This window comes from Miniopterus schreibersii (genome assembly GCF_964146895.1).
Source record: "Miniopterus schreibersii genome assembly, chromosome: X".
Classification (NCBI taxonomy): domain Eukaryota; kingdom Metazoa; phylum Chordata; class Mammalia; order Chiroptera; family Miniopteridae; genus Miniopterus; species Miniopterus schreibersii.
In genome coordinates, this window is record NC_138104.1 from 51,043,040 (window position 1) to 51,062,889 (window position 19,850).

At 38.4% G+C, this 19,850-nt stretch overlaps 1 protein-coding gene across 20 annotated transcripts in view; it reads left to right on the forward strand.

Annotated features, from left to right (window-relative positions):
- The window catches only part of ATRX (ATRX chromatin remodeler), a 264,806-nt gene that overhangs the window by 151,718 nt on the left and 93,238 nt on the right, over positions 1-19,850 (forward strand). For all 20 annotated transcript variants that reach the window (XM_081125145.1, XM_081125148.1, XM_081125154.1 and 17 more), the window contains 3 exons: positions 14,077-14,207; positions 14,717-14,805; positions 14,930-15,102. In XM_081125145.1, the coding sequence (XP_080981271.1) occupies positions 14,077-14,207; positions 14,717-14,805; positions 14,930-15,102 (393 nt within the window). The remainder of the gene's footprint in view (positions 1-14,076; positions 14,208-14,716; positions 14,806-14,929; positions 15,103-19,850) is intronic.

The window sequence follows — 19,850 nt, forward strand, 5'->3', positions numbered from 1 at the left end:
AATACAGACATCCTAATGAGGGAGTTACTTTGTAGTTTAAGAAAGAGAGAGATGTTCATACCTCTCTTTTCCTTAATCTCTGAGTAATAAAGAGTGCTAAATTTGGTCATTTAATTTTTTTTTTTTCCATTTAAAATTTTGTTTTAGGGAAAGTGCAAGCTACAGTGTTTTCAAATATTAGAAAATCACTTGTCTTTAATAACCAGTAGCAAAATGTTAATAGCTGATATATAGATGTTAAATGTACTCTTTTGAAAGCAATGCAGTATTTAAGAATTAAAGTGGCCTGATTTTTTGTTATATTAAGTGATAAGAGTAAATATCTAAATTATTAATTGCCAAAGTTTCAAAACTCTGAGTGGTATGATTGTTAAATAACAATTTGGTGCCATTATGAAAAGGTCCCTCACACTAAATATGACGTTTTCTTTTCTTTTTTTTAAAATTTATCTTTATTGATGAAAGTATTACAGGTGTCCCATTTTTTCCAATTGACCCCCTCCACTTTGCTCCCACCCCCTCCCCAGGCCTTCACCCCGTTATTGACTGTGTCCATGGGTTATGCATATATGCATCTAACTTCTTTGGTTAATCCCTTCCCACCCTCCAGCCCCCTTCCCTCTTTCCTCTGAAATATGGTCATCTGTTGCATGCGTCAGTGTCTCTGGATCTATTTAGTTCTTCAGATTCTTTTGTTCATTAGCTTCTTGTTAAAGAAGACCCTTCAACATTTCCTGTAGTGCTGGTCTGGTGGTGAAATTCCTTTAGCTTTTCCTTATCTGTGAAGCTCTGTATCTGACCTTCAGTTCTAAATGATAGTTTTGCTGAGTAGAGCAATCTTGGTTTGTAGTTCCATGTTTTTCATCACTTTGAATATTTCTTGCCACTCCCTTCTGGCCTGCAAGGGTTCTGTTGAGAAATCTTCTGACAGTCATATGGGTGCTCCCTTGTAGGTAACTAACTGCTTTTCTCTTGCCACTTTTAAGATTCTCTCTTTGTCTTTAACCTTTGGCATTTTAATTATGATATGTCTTGCTGTGGGCCTCTTTGGGTTCCTCTTGTTTGGGACCCTCTGTGCTTCCTGGACTTGTAAGTCTATTTCTTTCCCCAGGTAGGGGAAGTTTTCTGTCATTATTTTTTCAAATAGATTTTCAATTTCTTGGTCTCTTTCTTCTCCTTCTGGCACCCCAATAACATGAATGTTTGGCCTCTTGAAGTTGTCCCAGAGGCTCCTTAAACTATCTTCGTATTTCTGGATTCTTTTTTGTTTTTGCTCTTCTGGTTGGGTGTTTTTTGTTTCCTCTTGTTCGAAATTGCTGATTTGATTCTCAGCATCCTCTACTCTACTGTTGATTCCCTATAGATTATTCTTTATTTCAGTTCGTGTAGGCTTCATTTCAAATTGGTACTTTATTATGTTATCGATTTCCTCAGTTGTTTTCGTAATAATATGCTTAAGCATCCTTATAAACAACGTTCTGAACTCTGTCTCTGTTAGCTTGCTTGGATCTATTTCATTTAGTTCCTCTTCTAGAGATTTCTTCTGTTCTTTCCTTTGTGACATGTTTCTTTGCCTCCATATTTTGGCTGCTTCCAGGTGTTTGTTTCTATGCATTAGGTAGAGCTGCTATGTCTCCTGGAATTTGTAGAGTGGTTTTATGTAGGGTCCAGTGGCTCAGCCTTCCCAGTCACCGGAGCTCGGCCTTCTGGGTGCTCCCCTGTGTGGGCTGTGTGCACTGTCCTGCTGTAGTTGAGCCTTGGTTGCTGTTGACGTCACTGGGAGGAATTGACCCCCAGACCAGTCAGCTGTGAGGACCAGCTGCAACTACAGCCAAAGAGCTGCTCTAGTGGAGACACCCCTATGGAGCAGGATTTACTTCAGTGGAGCTTTTGTGTTCACCAAGTGCGCCCATTGAGTGTGTCATTCGTGGATTTGGTAGGGTTGTAATCCAGCATGGTTGAGTCTGACCACCAGGTACACTGTCTCTGGGGCCTTCCTGGAGGTGCAAAGTCAGCCTCTGCCAGTGCCTTGCCCAGGGCCTCCCAGCATGAGCTACATAGCAAACTCTAGTTGGCTGCTACTTGTGCTGGGCTTGGCATTGTCCAGGAGAGGCCAAACTATGAACCAATGTAAGCTGTCGCTAGTGCCACGCCTAGGGCCCCTTATCAAGACATATGGGACACACTGCTGCTTGTTTGAGAGATTTTAGGAAAGTCCTAAGCATGAGGCTCAAGAGGCCACTTGCACAGAAAAGCCCCTGGAAATGGCCTGGATGAGCTTGCAGGTGGGGAGGGGCGGGGCCTCTGGGAATCAACAGGGTGGGGCCAAAGGTATGAGTCAGATGCTGGCAATTCAAATATGGCGCCTGCCTTCCCGCTGTGTGAGGGGAGGTCTCACCAAAGGAGCAATGGCCTCTGCCAACTCTTCTGCCTGGGATAAAGCTGCCCTTCCACCTCTCGCCCCAATTTCGGTCAGGTTCATTCCTCCCCAAGTGCCCCAGGTTCCTTTCAAGCTGCTGTCTGGCTCTGGGGCCCAGAGGGAGCGCGTCTGAGTGAGTCTCTGTGTGGGCCCTTTAAAAGGAAAGTCTGGGACTCCTGAAGCCTCGAGTCCCTCAGCGACAGTCCCCACTGGTTTTCACAGCCCTAAGTTGTGGGGATTTCTCTTCCTGGCCCTGGAGCCCTGGGATGGGGGCCTGATGTGGGGCCCGCACTCCTCCGGAAACCTCCGCCACAGAGATGTCTCTCCCGGGTTTCAACCGTGGCACCTGGTGTGGGCCCATGACTGAGTCTCTGCTATTCAGCCCCTATCCTCCTGGGTCTGCACCCCTCCTACTGGTCTCGATGCTTTTTCAGTTCCCTGGTTTTAGGGCTTCTGTTCAGCTAGATCTCAGGAGGTTCTGAGTGATGGTGGTACTCTGTTTTAGTTGTAATTGTGATATGGTTGTGGGAGGCGGCGGGTACAGCTGTTACCTACGCTGCCATCTTGATTCCTCTTCCGACATTTAATTTTCTTAAAGTATAATAACCTGAGTTAATAGCCCCTTTGAGAAAACTTCCATGAAAGGCCAAATGAATTATAGTCTCAATACAGACCATTACAGTATTTCTCCTGAAATGTCACCCAACTGTATCACTTACATTTCTGTTATATATTCTAAAAATTCTTTTGTTTCTATAGTTCAATCCTTTTAGACTCTACTTAATTTTAAGAAGTTTACTTAAATTTTGCTTTTAATACTAGCAATAGTTTGATGTTAATTTTAGTAATGATAATTTGTAACATTTGCATAATTAGTCATAAGAGACCAACTTTTAATGTATTTCAAAGAAATTAAAATCTATACACTGTTGTAAGGCATAAAAAAATGGAGCACATGAACTCACAATCCACAGAATGGGAGAAAATACTTGCAAATCATGTATCTGATAAGGGATTAATATCCAGAATACATAAAGAACTCCTACAACTCAACAACAAAAATCCCAAACAACCCAATTTAAAAATTGGCAAAGGACTTCAATAGACATTTTCCCAAAGAAGATATATAAATGGCCAATAAGCACATTAAAATATGCTATATATCATTGCTAGTTATTATGGAAATGCAAATCAAAATTTTGAGATACATTTCACACCTGATAGGATGACTATAGAAAGAATAAGAAAAAGAACAAGTATTGGCATGGATATGGAGAAATTACCCTGGTGCATTGCTGGTGGGAATGTAGAATGGTGCAGCTGCTGTGGAATCAGCAGTGTGGCAGTTACTCATAGTGAAACATAGATTTACCATATGATCCAGCAATTCCACTTCCAGGTATATGCCCAAAATAATTGAAAGCAGGAATTCAAACAGATACCCAAATATCAATCAGTGGATGAATAGATGAACAAAATGTGATGTGTGTATGTGTGTTCACATGTATACACAATGGAATATAATTTAGTCTTAGACATAAAGGAAATCCTGACATATTGCAGCATGAATGAATCCTGAAGACATCATGCTTAACAGTGAAATATGCTAGACACAAAAGGACAAATACTATATGATTCCATTTAGAGATACCTAGAGTAGTCAGACTGATAGAGGCAGAAACTAGAATGGTCATTACTTGGGGCTAATGGGTACAGAGTTTCTCTTTTAGGATGATGAAAAATATTAGAATTAGAGAATGGTGATGGTTGCACAACATTGTGATTATATTAATGGCACTGAATTGTACTCTTATAAATGGAGAGCAGTAATATGCTTTTGTCTCTAAAAAATTCATGGGTCCAAGTGCCACCCTTGAGAGATTGAGTGGACATGGAGTAGGGCTCAAGCATCTGCATTTTTGTATGTCCTACAGGAGATTTTTATGTACCCTCAGCTTGAGAACCACTGCTCTAAATGATGCTCAACATCACTGTCCATCAGGGAAATGTAAATCAAAACCACAGTGAAATTGCTTCATTACTCACTAGGATGGCTATAATATTAAAAATAGAAAATAACAAGTGCTGAGGATGTGGACATATTGGAACCCTTATGTGTTGCTAGTTTGGAATGTCAAATGGTGTAACTGATGTGGAACATAATTTGGCAATTCCTTGAAAAGTTAAGTATAGAGTTACCATATGACTCAGTAATTACATTCCTCTAATTATCCAATAGAAATGAAAACACGCTTCCACACAAGATTTGTACACCAATGTTCATAGCAGCATTATTCACGATAGTCAAGAGCTAGAAATAACCCATTTGTTCATTAACTGGTAAATGGATAAAGTAATGTGGTATATGCATGTAATAGAGCATTGTTTGGCAATCAAAAGGAACGAATTGCTGATACATGCTACAACATGGATCAACCTAGAAAACATACACTATGTTAAAGAAGCCAGTCAGGAATGAACATAAGTCATATGATTCCATATATATGAAATATACAGAGTAGACAAATAGTTTCAGTAAGATAAGTTTTAGTTCTTTGAATGTTTGGTAAAATTCGCCTGTGAGGCCACCTGGTCCAGAACTTTTGTTTGCTGGGAATTTTTTGATTACTGTTTCAATTTCTTTAGTGGTTATTGGCCTATTCAGGTTTTCTGATACTTCCTGATTGAGTTTTGGAGGATTGTATGTTTGTAGGAACTTGTCCATTTCACCCAGGTTGTCCAATTTGTTGGCATATAGTTGCTCATAGTATGTTCTTAAAATCCTTTGTATTTTTAAATATAATTTTATTGATTTCAGAGAGAGGAATGGAGAGGGAGAAAGAGAGAGAAACATCAATGATGAGGGAGAGTCATTGATCAGCTGCCTCCTGCATGTTCCCCAGGGTTGGGGATTGAGCCCGCATCCCGGGCATGTGCCCTGACTGGGAATCAAACCACAATCTCCTGGATCATAGGTCGATGCTCAGCCGCTGAGCCACGCTGGCTGCGCTACTCTCCGATCTTTATCATTTCCTTTTTTCTACTTGACTCTGTGCTTTGTTTGTTCTTTTTCTAGTTCATTTAGGTATGGGGTTAGATTGTTTATTTGAGCTTTTTTTTGTTTCTTGAGGTAGGCCTGTCATGCTATGAACTTCACTCTCAGGGCTGCTTTTGCTGTGTCTCATAGATTTTGGTTTGTTGTGTGTTCACTTATTTTCAGGTAATTTTTTATTTCTTCCTTGATTTCATTGGTAATCCATTCATTGTTTAATACCATGCTATTTAGCCTCCATGTGTTTGAATGTTTTTGAGGTGTTTTTTTATTGTAGTTAATTTCTCGTTTCATGCCATTGTGATCGGAGAAGATGCTTGATGTGATTTCAATCTTGAATTTGTTAAGACTTGTTTTGTGTCCTTACATGTGGTTTGTCTTTGAGAGTGTTCCATGTGCATTTGAGAAGAATGCATATTCTGCTTCTTGGAGATGAAGTGTTCACTAAATATCCATAAAATCTATCTGACCTAGTGTGTCGTTGAAGGTTGCTGTTTTCTTGTTGATATTTTGTCTGGAACATCTATCCAATGATGATAGTGGGGTGTTAAAACCCCTACTATGACTTTTTTTCTGTTGATTTCTCCATTAAAGTCCACTAAGATTTTCTTTATAAATTTAGGAGTTTCTATGTTTACAAAGGTTATATCCTCTTGTTGCATCATTTTTTTAGTATTTTTTATGACCTTCTTTGTCTTTTGTTATGGCCTTTATTTTGAAGTCTATTTTGTGAGAGAAAAGTATTGCTACCCCAGCTTTTTTAATTTCCATTTGCATGGAATATTTTTTTTCCATTCCTTCACTTTGATCCTGTGTGAGTCTTTTGTTCTGAGGTGGGTCCTTGCTAGAAAGCATTTATATAGGTCATGTTTTCTTATCCATTCAGCTACCCTATGTATTTTGATTGGATCATTTTATCTGTTTATATTTAAGGTTATTATGGATTGCCATTTTTTTCTTTATATTTATATCCTCCCTCCATTTATTTTTCTTCTTAAAGACGACCCTTTAACTAAATGTCTCTCTTTTGCTGCCTTTAAGATTGTTTGTCTTTAACCTTTGCCATTTTGATTATGACGTTTCTTGGTGTGGGTCTCTGTGGGTTCATCTTGATTGGGACTCTCTGAGCTTCCTGAACTTGTGTGGCTTTTTCCTTCACTAGGTTCAGGAAGTTTTCTGCCATTATTTCTTCAAACAGGTTCTCTATCCCTTGCTCAGTTTCTTTTCCTTCTGGTACTTCTTTGATGTGGATGCTCCATTTCATGTTGTCCCAAAGTTCGCTTAAACTATCCTCATTCTTTTTTCTTTTTACTGCTGTTTGGGTATTTTTTTCTACCTTGTTTTCCAAATTGCTGATTCAGTCACCTGCTTCATCTACCCTACCTTTTATTCCTTCCATTGTATTCTTAATGTCAGATGTGTTATTTATTTCCAACTGGTTCTTTTTCATGGCTTCTAAGTCGTTTTTCATGCTGTTGTTCTCACTAAATTCCTTGAGCATCTATATAACTGTTACTTTGAACTCTGTCTGATAAATTGCTTGCCTCCATTTCATAGCTCTTTTTCTCGCGATTCCTCCAGTTCTTTCATTTGGAGCTTGTTTCTTTTGTCTCCCCATTTTGGATGTCTGTCTGTGTTTGTTTCTATGTATTAGATAGAACTGCTGTGGCTCCCAGTTTTCTTTGGGTGTTCTTATGTAGTAGGTGTCCTGTGGAACTTGGTGGTACAGTCTCCTTGATCGCCTAAGCTGGGTGCTCTAGGAATGTTTCTTGTGTGGATTTGGGTCCTGGTGTAATTGGGTCTTGATTGCTGTTGGCTGATTCGTGGGTAGGATCAACCCTCAGGCTGGCTGACTTTGAGGGTCATCCCAGACCATGGCATGCAAGCTGCTGTACAGATGCAAGCTAGAGGTGTCTTGTTGGGCACAGTGGACCAATCTTCCAGATTACTTGAGCTCCGTGCTCCAGGAAAGCTTTTTGGGAGTTATGTGCACCCCCTGTTGTGTCTTGAATGCTGTTGGCCCTTTCGTTGGGTGGAGTTAACCCTATAGGCTGGGGGACTATAAAGGTAAACATTGATCACTGTGTATGTGACATTGTGCATGGCTGCCCCCTTGAGGGGGTTTGTTCCCAGCAAGATCTGATGCCTGCCACAATACCCCTTTCGATGTTCTGTTTATGTGGCTAGTTGGGTTGAGCTTTGGTGTGGTCTGAAGCCATCACTGGTTGTGTTGGTTCTGGATCCACTGCGTGGTTTTGAGGTACAGGTCTCTGTTAGACATTGCATTTAACTGGCCTTAGCCTACCTGTCTGTGGCACACTGTTCACTGTTTGTGTCTGCATCTACCGGCCTGAGTGTGCATGGGAGGGGCCATTCCATGTAAAGGGGTCAGCTTCATCCAGCATAGAGCTGGGGACAGATCTATAAAAATACGTAGGCTCCTTGAGGTCTGCCTCCAGCTGTCAGCTACTCTGCCACCTGCTGAGGTTGTCTGGTCTTCCTCCAGAGTCTTCCAAAAAGAAACTGTAGGATGAACCCAGGCTAACCGAGATTGGCCTAATGGGTCCCCTACTTGGGGATCATGCAGTCATGCGTTCAATGAAGGAAAAGTAGCCCCCATTTCAAAGCTAAACCTCTCAGTTTCTGCCGGAGTCTTCAGTTGTATTTCCACCTAGGGCCACTCGGTACATGTTCAGGTTGGGTACAGTCAGCTGCTCCTCTGCAGGAGGAAGCCCAGCTCCTCTGGGCTTCGGATAGATCAAAGGAGTCTCCCATTAAGGATGATGTCGGCCCAGCCCTGAGGATGGGGCTAAGCACTTCATCTTAATCCCAGACAGTAGCCTCTGAGCGACTCATACTTTGAATATCCCTGCTCTGAGTTGCTTTCCCTCCCCTCCATGGAACTGCACCCAGCAGGGGCTAATCAGGGATTTAGCATGGCTGATCCAAATAGTCTCCCTTTAGGCTTGGTTCTCCCAACCTGTAGGATGGGCCCAGTCACTTCTCCTTCCTGGGGTAGCATGGGCGAACTTGCAAAGGGAGTCTGGATTTACTTCCCTACAATGCAGCCACACTGCCCAGCAGTTACCTATCTGGCTTCTGGACAGAAGCCTCCCCAGGAGACAGTCTGAAAATCCCAGCTGTGCGCAGCCCCCCAGCCCCCCAGCCCCCCATGCTGCCGAACCAAGCAGGATGGCCCAAAAATCAGCCCTGCCCAGCACTTAGATTTCTCCCTGTGGCTGGTCTCACTCTGCTCAGTCTGAAAACCCAGCAGGACTGGCCTAAAAGTCCGCCTCCACCGTGTTGCCAAACCCGGCAGTACAGGGTCAAAATTCCCAGCCCTGCACAGCTTTCCTGCATTGCAAAACCCAGCAGGAAGGGCCAGGCTGAGCACCTGAGCAGCTCAATAGGAGTGCCCACTGTGCGCTGGAGGTGGGGGAGACTGTTCCTTTTCCCCATTCCACACAGTTTAGTTACTGTCTATGTCTCTTCCATAGCCTCCCCAGAAGTCAGAGGGCCCCTTAAATCACTGCTGGGAGTAGCCTGCAGAGCTCTCCGAAGGACCCAAGTACAGCACCGTAGCCTCTCCAGCAGTCAGAGTCCAGAGAGAACTCCCTCGGCTGGTTCAGCAGCTTTGGGAGTGCTCTTTCTCTGGGAGGGTGTAGTTTGAGCCTCTTAGGCAGACCGAATTCTTACTGACTCCCACCAACAGATGCCATGCAGGCTCTTCTTCCCATCTCTGTTGTTCTGAGCTGGGGATCCCCATGTGGGTTTGAGACCCCAGGCTCCTTAGGGGAAGGGAGTTCTGCAGCCATGGTATCCCTTCAGCTTGTCATATGCTACCGTCCGTACCTGTGTGAGGAGGCTTTCCACCCTTCTTACCAGTCTCTTTGTGGCCTCTTCTGTACTCCTTGGTTATAATATTTCAGGTCAACCAGTCTTCAATTAGTTTTTCAGGTTGATTGCTCTGTAACTTAGCTGTAAATCTGGTTTGGTGTTGGGCGTAAGTGGACGCAGCTCCTAGCTCTTCTGCAGCCATCTTGGAACTTCCCCGCAGTGGACTTTTGAACTTTTGAACGTTGATTTTTTTTATACCCAACTTTACTGTATTTTTATTATTTCTAATAGTTTTTTGGTGAGTCTTTGGAGTTTTGTATATAAAGAATTACACCGTCTGCAAAAAGTGACAGTTTTACTTTTTTTTTTTTTTAATTTTTAAATTTTATTTTTGTTTAAAATATCACGGATGCCCCCTTTTCTCCCCAATGACCCATTCCACCCCATCCTACTCCCCTCCCCAGTCCCTCTCCCCACCATTGTCCGTGTCCTTGGGTTGTGCATATATGCATATAAATTCTTTGGTTACTCTCTCCCCCTCTACCCACCCGCCCTCCTCCATCCCTCTGACATTCGTCAGTCTGATCCATGCTTCCATGTCATTGAATCTATTCTGTTAATCAGTTTATTAAGTTCTTTAGATTCCATGTATAAGCGAGATCATTTGATGTTTGTCTTTCTCTGCCTGGCTTATTTCACTTAGCATAATTTTCTCCAGGTCCATCCATAGTGTCCCAAAGGGTACTAGATTCTTCTTCTTTACAGCTGCGTAGTATTCCATGGTATAAATAGTTTTACTTCTTTATTCCCCATTTAGATGCCCTTTTTATTTCTTTCTCTTGCCTGATTGCTCTGGCTAGGACTTCCAGTGCTATGTTTAGTAAGAGGGGTGAGAGTGGGCATCCTTGTCTTTTCCCTGATCTTAGAGGAAAAGCTTTGAGTTTTTCACCATTGGGTATGATATTGGCTGAGGGTTTTTCATATGTGGCCTTTATTATATTGAGGTACTTTCCTTCTATACCCATTTTATTGAGTGTTTTAATTATAAATGGATGTTGTATGATGTCAGATGCTTTTTTAGCATCTGTTGAGATGATCATATAATTTTTTTCTAAGTGTGTATTTTTAAATTGATTTTTAGAGAGGGAGAAAGGGAGAGAGAGAGAGAAACATCAATGAGAGAAAAACATTGATTGACTGCCTCCCGCATGCCCCCTACTGGGGATTGAGCCTGCAACCCAGGCCTGTGCCCTAGCTGGAATTGCGTTAACCTCTTTGTGTATGGGGCAGCCCTCAACCACTAACCACACTGGCTGGGCGAGATGATCATATGATTTTTATCCTTTATTTTTTTAATGTCATGTATCACATTGATTGATTTGCATACATTGAACCATCCTTGTTCCCCTATAATAAACTGCACTGATTATGTTGTATTACTTTTTAATGTATTTTTGTATTCTATTTGACGGTATTTTGTTGAGGAGTTTTGCATTTGTATTTATCAGAGATATTAGTCTGTAGTTTACCTTTTTTGTGTGTTATCTGTACCAGGTATTGCTATCAGGGTAATGTCGGCCTCACAAAATGTGTTAGGAAGTGTTGCCCGTTCTTCAAATTTTTGGAAGAGTTTAAAAGGATAGGTATTGCCCTGGCCAGTGTGGTTCAGTTGGTTGGAGCATTGTCCTGTGCACCTAAGGGTCATAGATTCAATTCCCCATTAGGGCACATACCCAGGTTGCAGGTTTGATCCCTTGTCGGGATGAGTATGGGAAGCAACCGATTTATGTTTTTCTCTCACATAGATGCTTCTCTTTCTCCCTCTCCCTTCCTCTCTCTCTCAAAATCAATAAAAAAATAAAAACATATCCTAGGACAAGGATTAAAAAAATAAGTAAATAGAAAAAGATGGGTATTAAGTCATTGAAAGTTTTGTAGAATTCACTGGTGAAGCCATCTTGTCCTAGACTTTTACTTTTTGGAAGGTTTTTCATAGTTGTTTCAATTTCCTTGCTGTTGATCCATCTATTTAGATTTTCCAGTTCTTCCTGATTCAGTCTAGGAAGGTTATCAGATTTCTGTTGAACCAAAAGGATCCTGAAAGCCATAGAAGTCCTGAGAAAAACAAACAAAGCTGGTGGTATCATACTCCTTGACTTCCAATTATACTATAGAACTGTGATAATAAAACAGCATGGTATTGGCAGCAGAACAGACACACAGATGAATGAAACAGAATTGAGAGCCCAGAAGTAAACCCACATGTATATAGTCAAAGAGTTTTCGACAATGGAGCCAAAACATACAATAGAGAAAAGAAAGCCTCCTCAATAAGTGATACTGGGGTAATTGGAAAACCACATGCAAAAAGGATGAAACTAGACTTCTGTTTGTTACCACACATAAAAATTAACTCAAAATGGATCAAAGACCTAAATATAAGACCTGAAAGAATATCTTACATAAACAAAAATATATGTGTTATACTTATGAACCTTCGTCTTAGAGAGTATTTTATGAATTTGACCTCAAAGCCAAGGGAAGCAAAAGCAAAATAAATGAATGGGACTATATCAAGCTAAAAAGCTTCTGTACAGCAAAAGAAATCATTAACAAAACAAAAAAGGAATCAGTGGGAGAAGATATTTGCAAACAACACCTCCAATAAAGGGTTAATATCCAAAATATATAAAGAACTCATATAACTCAATAACAAAAAAAACCTAAACATTTAAAAAAATTTTTTTTATTGATTTTTAGAGAGAGAGGAAGGGAGAAGGAGAGAGAAACATTGATGTGAGCATGAGACATTGATCGGCTGCCTCCTGCACGCCCCCTACCCGGGATTGAGCCTGCAGCCCGGGGATGTGCCCTGACTGGGAATCGAATTTGCAACCTTTTGGTGCACAGGATGACCGTAACTAACTAAGCTACACTGGCTAGGTCAAAAAATCCCAAACCAATTAAAAATGGGCAGAGAACTTGAATAGATACCTCTTTCAAGAATACATACAGAGGCCAACAGATCTATGAAAAGATGCTCAACTTCACTAGCTGTTAGGGAAACGAAAATCAAAACTACAATAAGATACCACCTCACACCTGTTAGAATGACTGTTATCAACAAGACAAGTGATAGAAAGTGTTGGAGAGGGTGTGGAGAAAAAGGAACCCTCATTCACTGCTGGTGGGAATGTAAACTGGTACAATCACTATGGAAAGCAGTATTTAGGTTTCTCAAAAAATTAAGAATAGAGTTATCACATGACAAAACCACCCCTCTTCTGGGTATCCACCCGAAAAATTTGAAAACACTTATTCATAAAGATATATGCACGCATCCCTGTATTCAGTGCAGCATTATTCATGCTGGCCAAGACATGGAAGCAATCAAAGTGTCCTTTGATAGATGATTGGATTGAGAAGATATGGTACATATATACTATGGAATCCTATCTGCCATAAAAGGTGAAATACTACCTGCAACATCGATGGATTGTGAGAATATCATGCTAAGTAAAATAAGTCAGATGGAAAAAGTGAAGACCCATATAATTTCACTCATGTGGGATGTAAAATTGAAAATAAGAAATAAACAAGCAAGACAAAAACTCATAGACGCAAATAACAGAATTGTGGTTACCAGAGAGAAAGGGGGGCAAGGGAGAGGCAGTAAAGGGGGTCAAATATGTGGTGATGTGAGGAGATTTGACTTTGGGTGGTAAACGCAATGCAATATACAGATGATGTATGATAGAATTGGACACTTGAAACCTTATAATTTTATTAATGTTATCCCAATAAACTTAATTAAAATATTGTTTTAAAAGAAAAGATTGCTTTGGCTATTCAGGGGTCTTTTGTGATTTCATATAAATCTTAGGATTTTTTTCTAGTTCTGGAAAGAATATCATTGGTAATTTGATAGTGATTGCATCGAATCATTAGATTACTTTGGGTAGTATGGACATTTTAATATTAATTTTTCCAATCCATGAACACTGTATATTTTTCCATTTATTTGTGCTCTCTTTAATTTCTTTTTTCAATGTTTTATAGTTTTCAGAGTACAGGTCTTTCACCTCACTGATTAGATTTATTTCTAGGTAGTTTATTCTTTTTGATACAGTTGTATATGAGATTCTTTTAATTTCTCTTTCTGATCATTGGCTGGCTATTGGTATGTAGAAATGAGAGAGATTTCTGTGTATTTTACATGGTGAATTAATCTATGACAAAGGAGACAAGATTATACAATGGGGAAATGACGGTCTCTGCAAAAGCAGTGTTGGGAAAACTGGACAGATAAATGCTGGAAAATGAAACTGGACAGATTGCCTACATCATATACAAAAATAAAGTCAAAATGAGTTAAAGACTTAAATCTAACACCTGAAGCCATAAAGCTCATAGAAGAAATCAGATATATTTCTATATATTATTGTCAGTGATATCTCAAAATTATTTACCTTTTTCAACACTTCATAATTTCAGGTAATTGTTAGACCTGCTGCTATATTTTTTTATTTAATGCATTAATAAATTACACATATTACTATATCACAGATTTTTTAGTATTTTGATAATTTCTATATAATGGGTTCTTTTTTAATCCTATTTATTTTGTGTATTTGAAAACATTATTGTAAGCTTCTTTACACTGCCAAAGGAGTTCATGGAACAGATCAAATTAAAACCCCTATTTTAGAAACACCTAGGTTGAAACAGATTCTTATGTCTTAATGTTAACTATTTTTCTTTTGATCAGGTGTAGGTAATAGCAGTGAAGGTGGAAGAGGAAAGGCAGGTGCAAAACTTTTCCAAGATTTTCAGATGTTAAGTAGAATCTGGACTCATCCATGGTGTTTGCAGCTGGACTATATTAGCAAAGAAAATAAGGTAAATTAAGTAACCTAGGATTGATTAAAAGGTATTTGTTGGAAGCAGAATAACTTTAGGAAAAAGGTTGATCTATATAGACTTACTGTATGTTTGAATTTTCTTTTGCTTTGTGATATAGTAATTCAACATATTTTATTTCCAGTTAATGTCTGTTTGAATGTATTACGATTATGGCATGAGTATTAAATGTTAATCTTAACATCTTTCATAACAATAGTAAAATGATCGAAAGTAAGAAATTAACGTTGTGAAGTACTATTACCTAAACAACAGAATTTAATTGGATTTTCTTAGTTTTCGTACTTATTCTTTTTTCTGATCAATTTAAGATCTCACTTTGCATTTAGTAGTCATATCTCTCATGTCTCCTTTATTTTTCTAATTCATGATAGTTCCTTAGTTCTTCCTTATCTCATGACAATTGACTTATTCTTAAGAAATAAATATCATAATAATTTCCAATATAAGTTGAAATATACCATTAAAACATTCATCTTTTTCTCTAGGGATATTTTGATGAAGACAGTATGGATGAATTTATAGCTTCGGATTCCGATGAAACCTCCATGAGTTTAAGCTCCGATGATTATACAAAGTAAATTGAATACTTTTGTGCCCAGTGTTGACACATTAAAACTTCCTACTTGCTGATTGTCCTCATAATTGGCACTTGTATGTTTACTGTACTTTTCTATTAGTTTGACTTTGTTCTTTTTTAGAAAGAAGAAAACAAAGGGGAAAAAGGGGAAAAAAGATAGTAGCTCAAGTGGAAGTGGCAGTGACAATGATGTCGAAGTCATTAAAGTCTGGAATTCAAGATCTCGAGGAGGTGGTGAAGGAAATGTGGATGAAACAGGAAGCAATCCCTCAGTTTCTTTAAAGATGGAAGAAAGTAAGTCTAATAAATGTTGCCTTTATCATGGAACATTGTTTAGAAATATGTCATTATCATGTCAGTACTTTTTTCAGTTATTAATTATCCTCTCTAGTTGGCCAAAGGAATATCTTTTCTCAATTGGTAGGCATATAGGTTAATCATGGAACACATAATAATAATAATAATAATAAATATCTGATGACTGTTTAATTATAAGCAAGCATTGTGCTCTCTCTGGTATTTCAGAGTAAAAAAAAAAAATAATGTTTATTTACATGTGTAAATGTAAACTCTGTATTACTACTTTTACTCCATGTGCTAGCTAACTTGATTCTTGAGCAGCCTTGCAATGTTCTTTATATCTTTACTTTTATAAATGATTGGTAGAAGTGGGATTCAGACCTAGATACATTCAGCCTCAAAGCCACCATGGTAATTTCTCTTACCTATGTATAAATAACTGGAATAATTTCAGAGAACCAAGTATTGTAATTGATTTTATATAGTGAAACTATTTTTAATGGTTTAATCTTTTTCCTTTGTAACTCTTAAAATTTATAATTGTTTTGGTTTCCTCTGTATCATGCACAGTTTGTCACCTCTTTTGCTTGCTTTTTTCTCTCTCTTGTGCATGAGTGTACACACAGTGAAGGTTTTTGACTGAACTCCCAATGTCTAGAGTTGTCTTTACCTGTTATCACCATTTGAAGAATTTAGTATTGAGGCTCCATATCCTCCTGGTACAGCCTGACTGGGTGTCTACTCTAAAGCTTGGACTGAATATTTGAAATATCATTTATCTAAAGGCAGAACAGTGTATATATGCTCTAAGTTGTTGGAAGTCATGGAACAAAGCAGTTGACTGTGAAGAGAAGAGAGATATAGATGCTAAATAGGTGAATGACCCTATACTCAAACAAGCTTGGCTCGTCTCAGGCCTGCAGTTGAACTAATTTGGTGACTCCTTGATAAACATTTCTCTCTTCAGTACCTCCTTCAAATAGGCAGATGGCAGCCTAACCACAGACTCTGTCTTCTCTAAGAAATCAGGGCAATAGTAAAATAGGACTACAAAACTTCCCTCCTTGTTTTTTTTCTCTTGTTACTCCATAAAGGCAGTTTGTTATCAGCATTCAACTTCCAATTAGATTTAAAGAATATCTTTCTAAGAATACTAAAGAAATGGTTATGGTTTAATTTAAGGTAACAGGAAGCTCCTGTTATCTCCTCTTCTGCTCTCCCAATCTGCCTTTTCACTTAAAATTTTCCTCAGTCTCTCATCTCGTAATTAGAAATGAATAGCTTAGAGTTTATGTGTTCCTGGGAATTATTTTCTTAAAATTTACTTGTTAAAATTATTCTCATAACTTATGGATAAGAGACAGAGAGATTAAGACTTACCAGTGTGTCTTATTCTGTGCTGTAAATGGGTTACATAGAAGTATGCAGAGGTATAGATTCCTTCATCACTTGAAAGTATAGGTGGGGTCTGAGGCAGCTGAGTTGCCTCCAGAAATGAGTAGATTCTTCCATTTTTCTTGGTGTGCTTTGTGACTATGATTGCTTTCCATTTATGCCATAATGTAAAAAAAGGTTGAAAAGAACTGGGGCAAAGTGTAGGTGGCTACATGTTGTAAACTTAAAAGCAGACAGAGAAGACTGTGGGTTCCAAATGACAAATGACTACTTGTCTAGAGTCTTTGTTTAATTTTAGCTGTGTGCAGTCAAGTAGAAGTAATTCACATATGGATGTATTTTAAATTTTTTATAGCTATGTACATATATAGTTTATTAGAAACATTTTTCAAAACAAATCGATGATAAAAATTAATTTTTGTCCTGTAGATCTAGATTAACTCCATAGAAGGCTAAGTAGATCATAGTATATGAACATATATAGCTGGTACTGTAACTTTAAAAAAATTACTTCCTTACAGTAAATGTAAAAAAAAAATCTGAATAGGAAGTATTAAAGGCCCAAAATATTGCACCTGGAATTTGAAGTGGATATTAAGTAAGTAGATAGCTATAATTGAACTATAATATGACTTTCACTGCATATTTCTTTTTTAATTTTTATTTAATTTTTAATCCTCACCCAAGGATAGTTTTTCCATTGCTTTTCAGAGGGGGAGGGAGGAGAGGGAGAGGGAAGGAGGGAAAGAGAGAAACATCGATGTGAGAGAGACACATCTGTAGGTTTTGTCCTGTATGTACCCTGACCAGGGCCAGGGATCAAGCCTGCAACCGAGGTACATGCCCTTGGCCAGAATTGAACCCAGGACCCTTCAGTCCGCGGGCTGATGCTGTAACCACTGAGCCAAACCAGCTAGGGCTCATTTTTACTTCAAAGAATTGTTGTTTAATTCTTTTACAGTAGCTTAATGAATTTTCTGAGAAGCAGAATCTTGAATAAGTCATCTAAATTTACCTTACAGCATCACCATTTCTGTGTTTTAGTTTTATATTAGAAGGACAGTTTCATGATGTGGAATTGACTATGTAAACTACTTTAAAATATTCAGTTTATAATTATTTCAGTATTTTTAGAGAAGCTTTATTGGTGAGCATTTAAATTTTAAAATGTATATAATTTATTGTATGGATATCAGCTTTTGTGATAGAATCCTTGTATGTGATGTAGGACCATATTATTTGCACTAATATATGATATTTGTTCATTTAGCATATACTTATTGAGTGTTTACTATATGCCAGGCACTGCTGTAGAAGCGTAGGTTGTATCAGTGAACAAAATGCACTCATGGAGCTTACTATTCTAGTACTACTGTGTATACACATAATATTTTAATATGTTACTTTTCTTTTTAAAACTACAGTATATCTTGCTTTAAATATGGTAGTTAAATATATATGTAGAATGCTTCAAGAAATTAGGGGTACTGTTGTCTGGACCCCTACAGTATGATAATTACCAGAGGGAAAGGGGGGTAGGGAGAGGCAGAAGAGGGTAAAGGAGAGATAAGTGGAGATGGAAGGAGACATGGCATTGGATGGTGAACACACATTACAACATTCAGATAATGTATTATAGAATTGTACACTTGAAACCTATATAATTTTATTAACCAGTGTCATCTCAATAAATTCAATTTAAAGATAGACAAATAACATAGAACATATGCACTCCTATGTTCATTGCAGCATTATTTACAATGGCCAAGATTTGGAAGCAGCCCAAGTGCCTATCAGTAGATGAGTGGATAAAAAAAAGCTGTGGAATACTACTTGGCCATAAAAAAGAAGGCAATTTTACCTTTTGTGACAGCATGGATGGACCTGGAGAATATTATGCTAAGTGAAATAAGCCAGTTAGAGAAAGACAAATAAGATACTATCTAATAAAGAAAATTAACAAAATAGAAACAGACTCATAGATACAGGGAATAGACTGACAGCTGTCAGAGCGGGGAGGGGTTGGGGGGTAGGAGAAAAAGGTGAAGGGATTAAGAAAAAAACAAAAAAACCCAAACTCACAGACAGACAACAGGAAAAAAAAGAAATTAGGAGTAAAGGTGTTGCCTTCTATTTGTATTCTCTTTATGCTTTACCTTGTAAACATTTTGTGATATCCAGAGTGGATACTAAGGAGTGACTTCAATTAATTAATTAAGTCACTGTTACTTGTTATGTATGTATACACAGCACAAAGCTGTTACCAAATTCCAGACTCACCGAAAGAAAATAGGTGTTCAGAAAAAACCGTATTGTTTGTACAAACAATCTAGTCATGACAAACCCCTCTTGTCTGGGAATGTTTTTATATCAGTACAGGAAACTGTTTACCATTCAAGTTCCCAGATAGCAGCCATAGGCCAGCCTTACAAGGAGGCTTTTCTAAGATGAAATTTTAGTTTACTCTTGAAGGATAGTACAGCATAAGTAGAAGTTTACCAGGCAAAGAGGGAAAGAAAGCAATATAAGACATTCAACGATAGGTATGGAATCTTGCAAATATGTGAAATGTTTAGGCAGTAGTTCATTGTTTTCAGTATAAATGCATAGTCAGCTTTCTAAATGTAATGAAAATCACTAGGATCCAGACACAAAAAAAGAGAGCTGATAAATAGTGAGTTCAAGAAGGTGTGCTATTGGGATATACTAGTCTTGAGACTAGCAATTTTTGTTTTCACCTACCTAGGGATAGGATACTAGTCCTTGAACCATTTATAAGGTGGAGAGTTCTTAGAACCCAGATTAAACCTGAATCTCTTTAAAGGGTACATACTCCATGGAAGAATAGGATAGGAAAAAAAATTGGGCTTCATTCAATCCAGGGAAAAGACAAGAAAGCTTAATTGTTTCACCCTGGGCTCTGGGTTGGGAAAGTAGTTTCCTTGGATTCATAATCATGGGCTTTCTCTCACATAGTTTGTGGTTTGAATTTACATTACTTACATAGTCTAAAAATCTCAAGCTGAAATACTAACCTCAAAAGTAATTCTGGGTTGGTAACCCCCTGGAGCACCTGGCAAAAGCAGATGTAGAATCACTGTGGAGATGAATGACCTCAACCTGAGCTACCCAAGGGTCTCCCATATTACAGCTACACTGAAAGTGAAATGACAATAAAAAATATAGATGTGTGAGGAATCAATTCACCTTAAGTAAATACAGCAACAAAATAAGTTAGCAGTCAACTTAATGAAAGTTAACACACACAAGGAACAGCATGATTTGATTCTCAAGAACCTCAGATAATAGAAGTATTTTATTTATTTTTAAAAATATATCTTTATTGA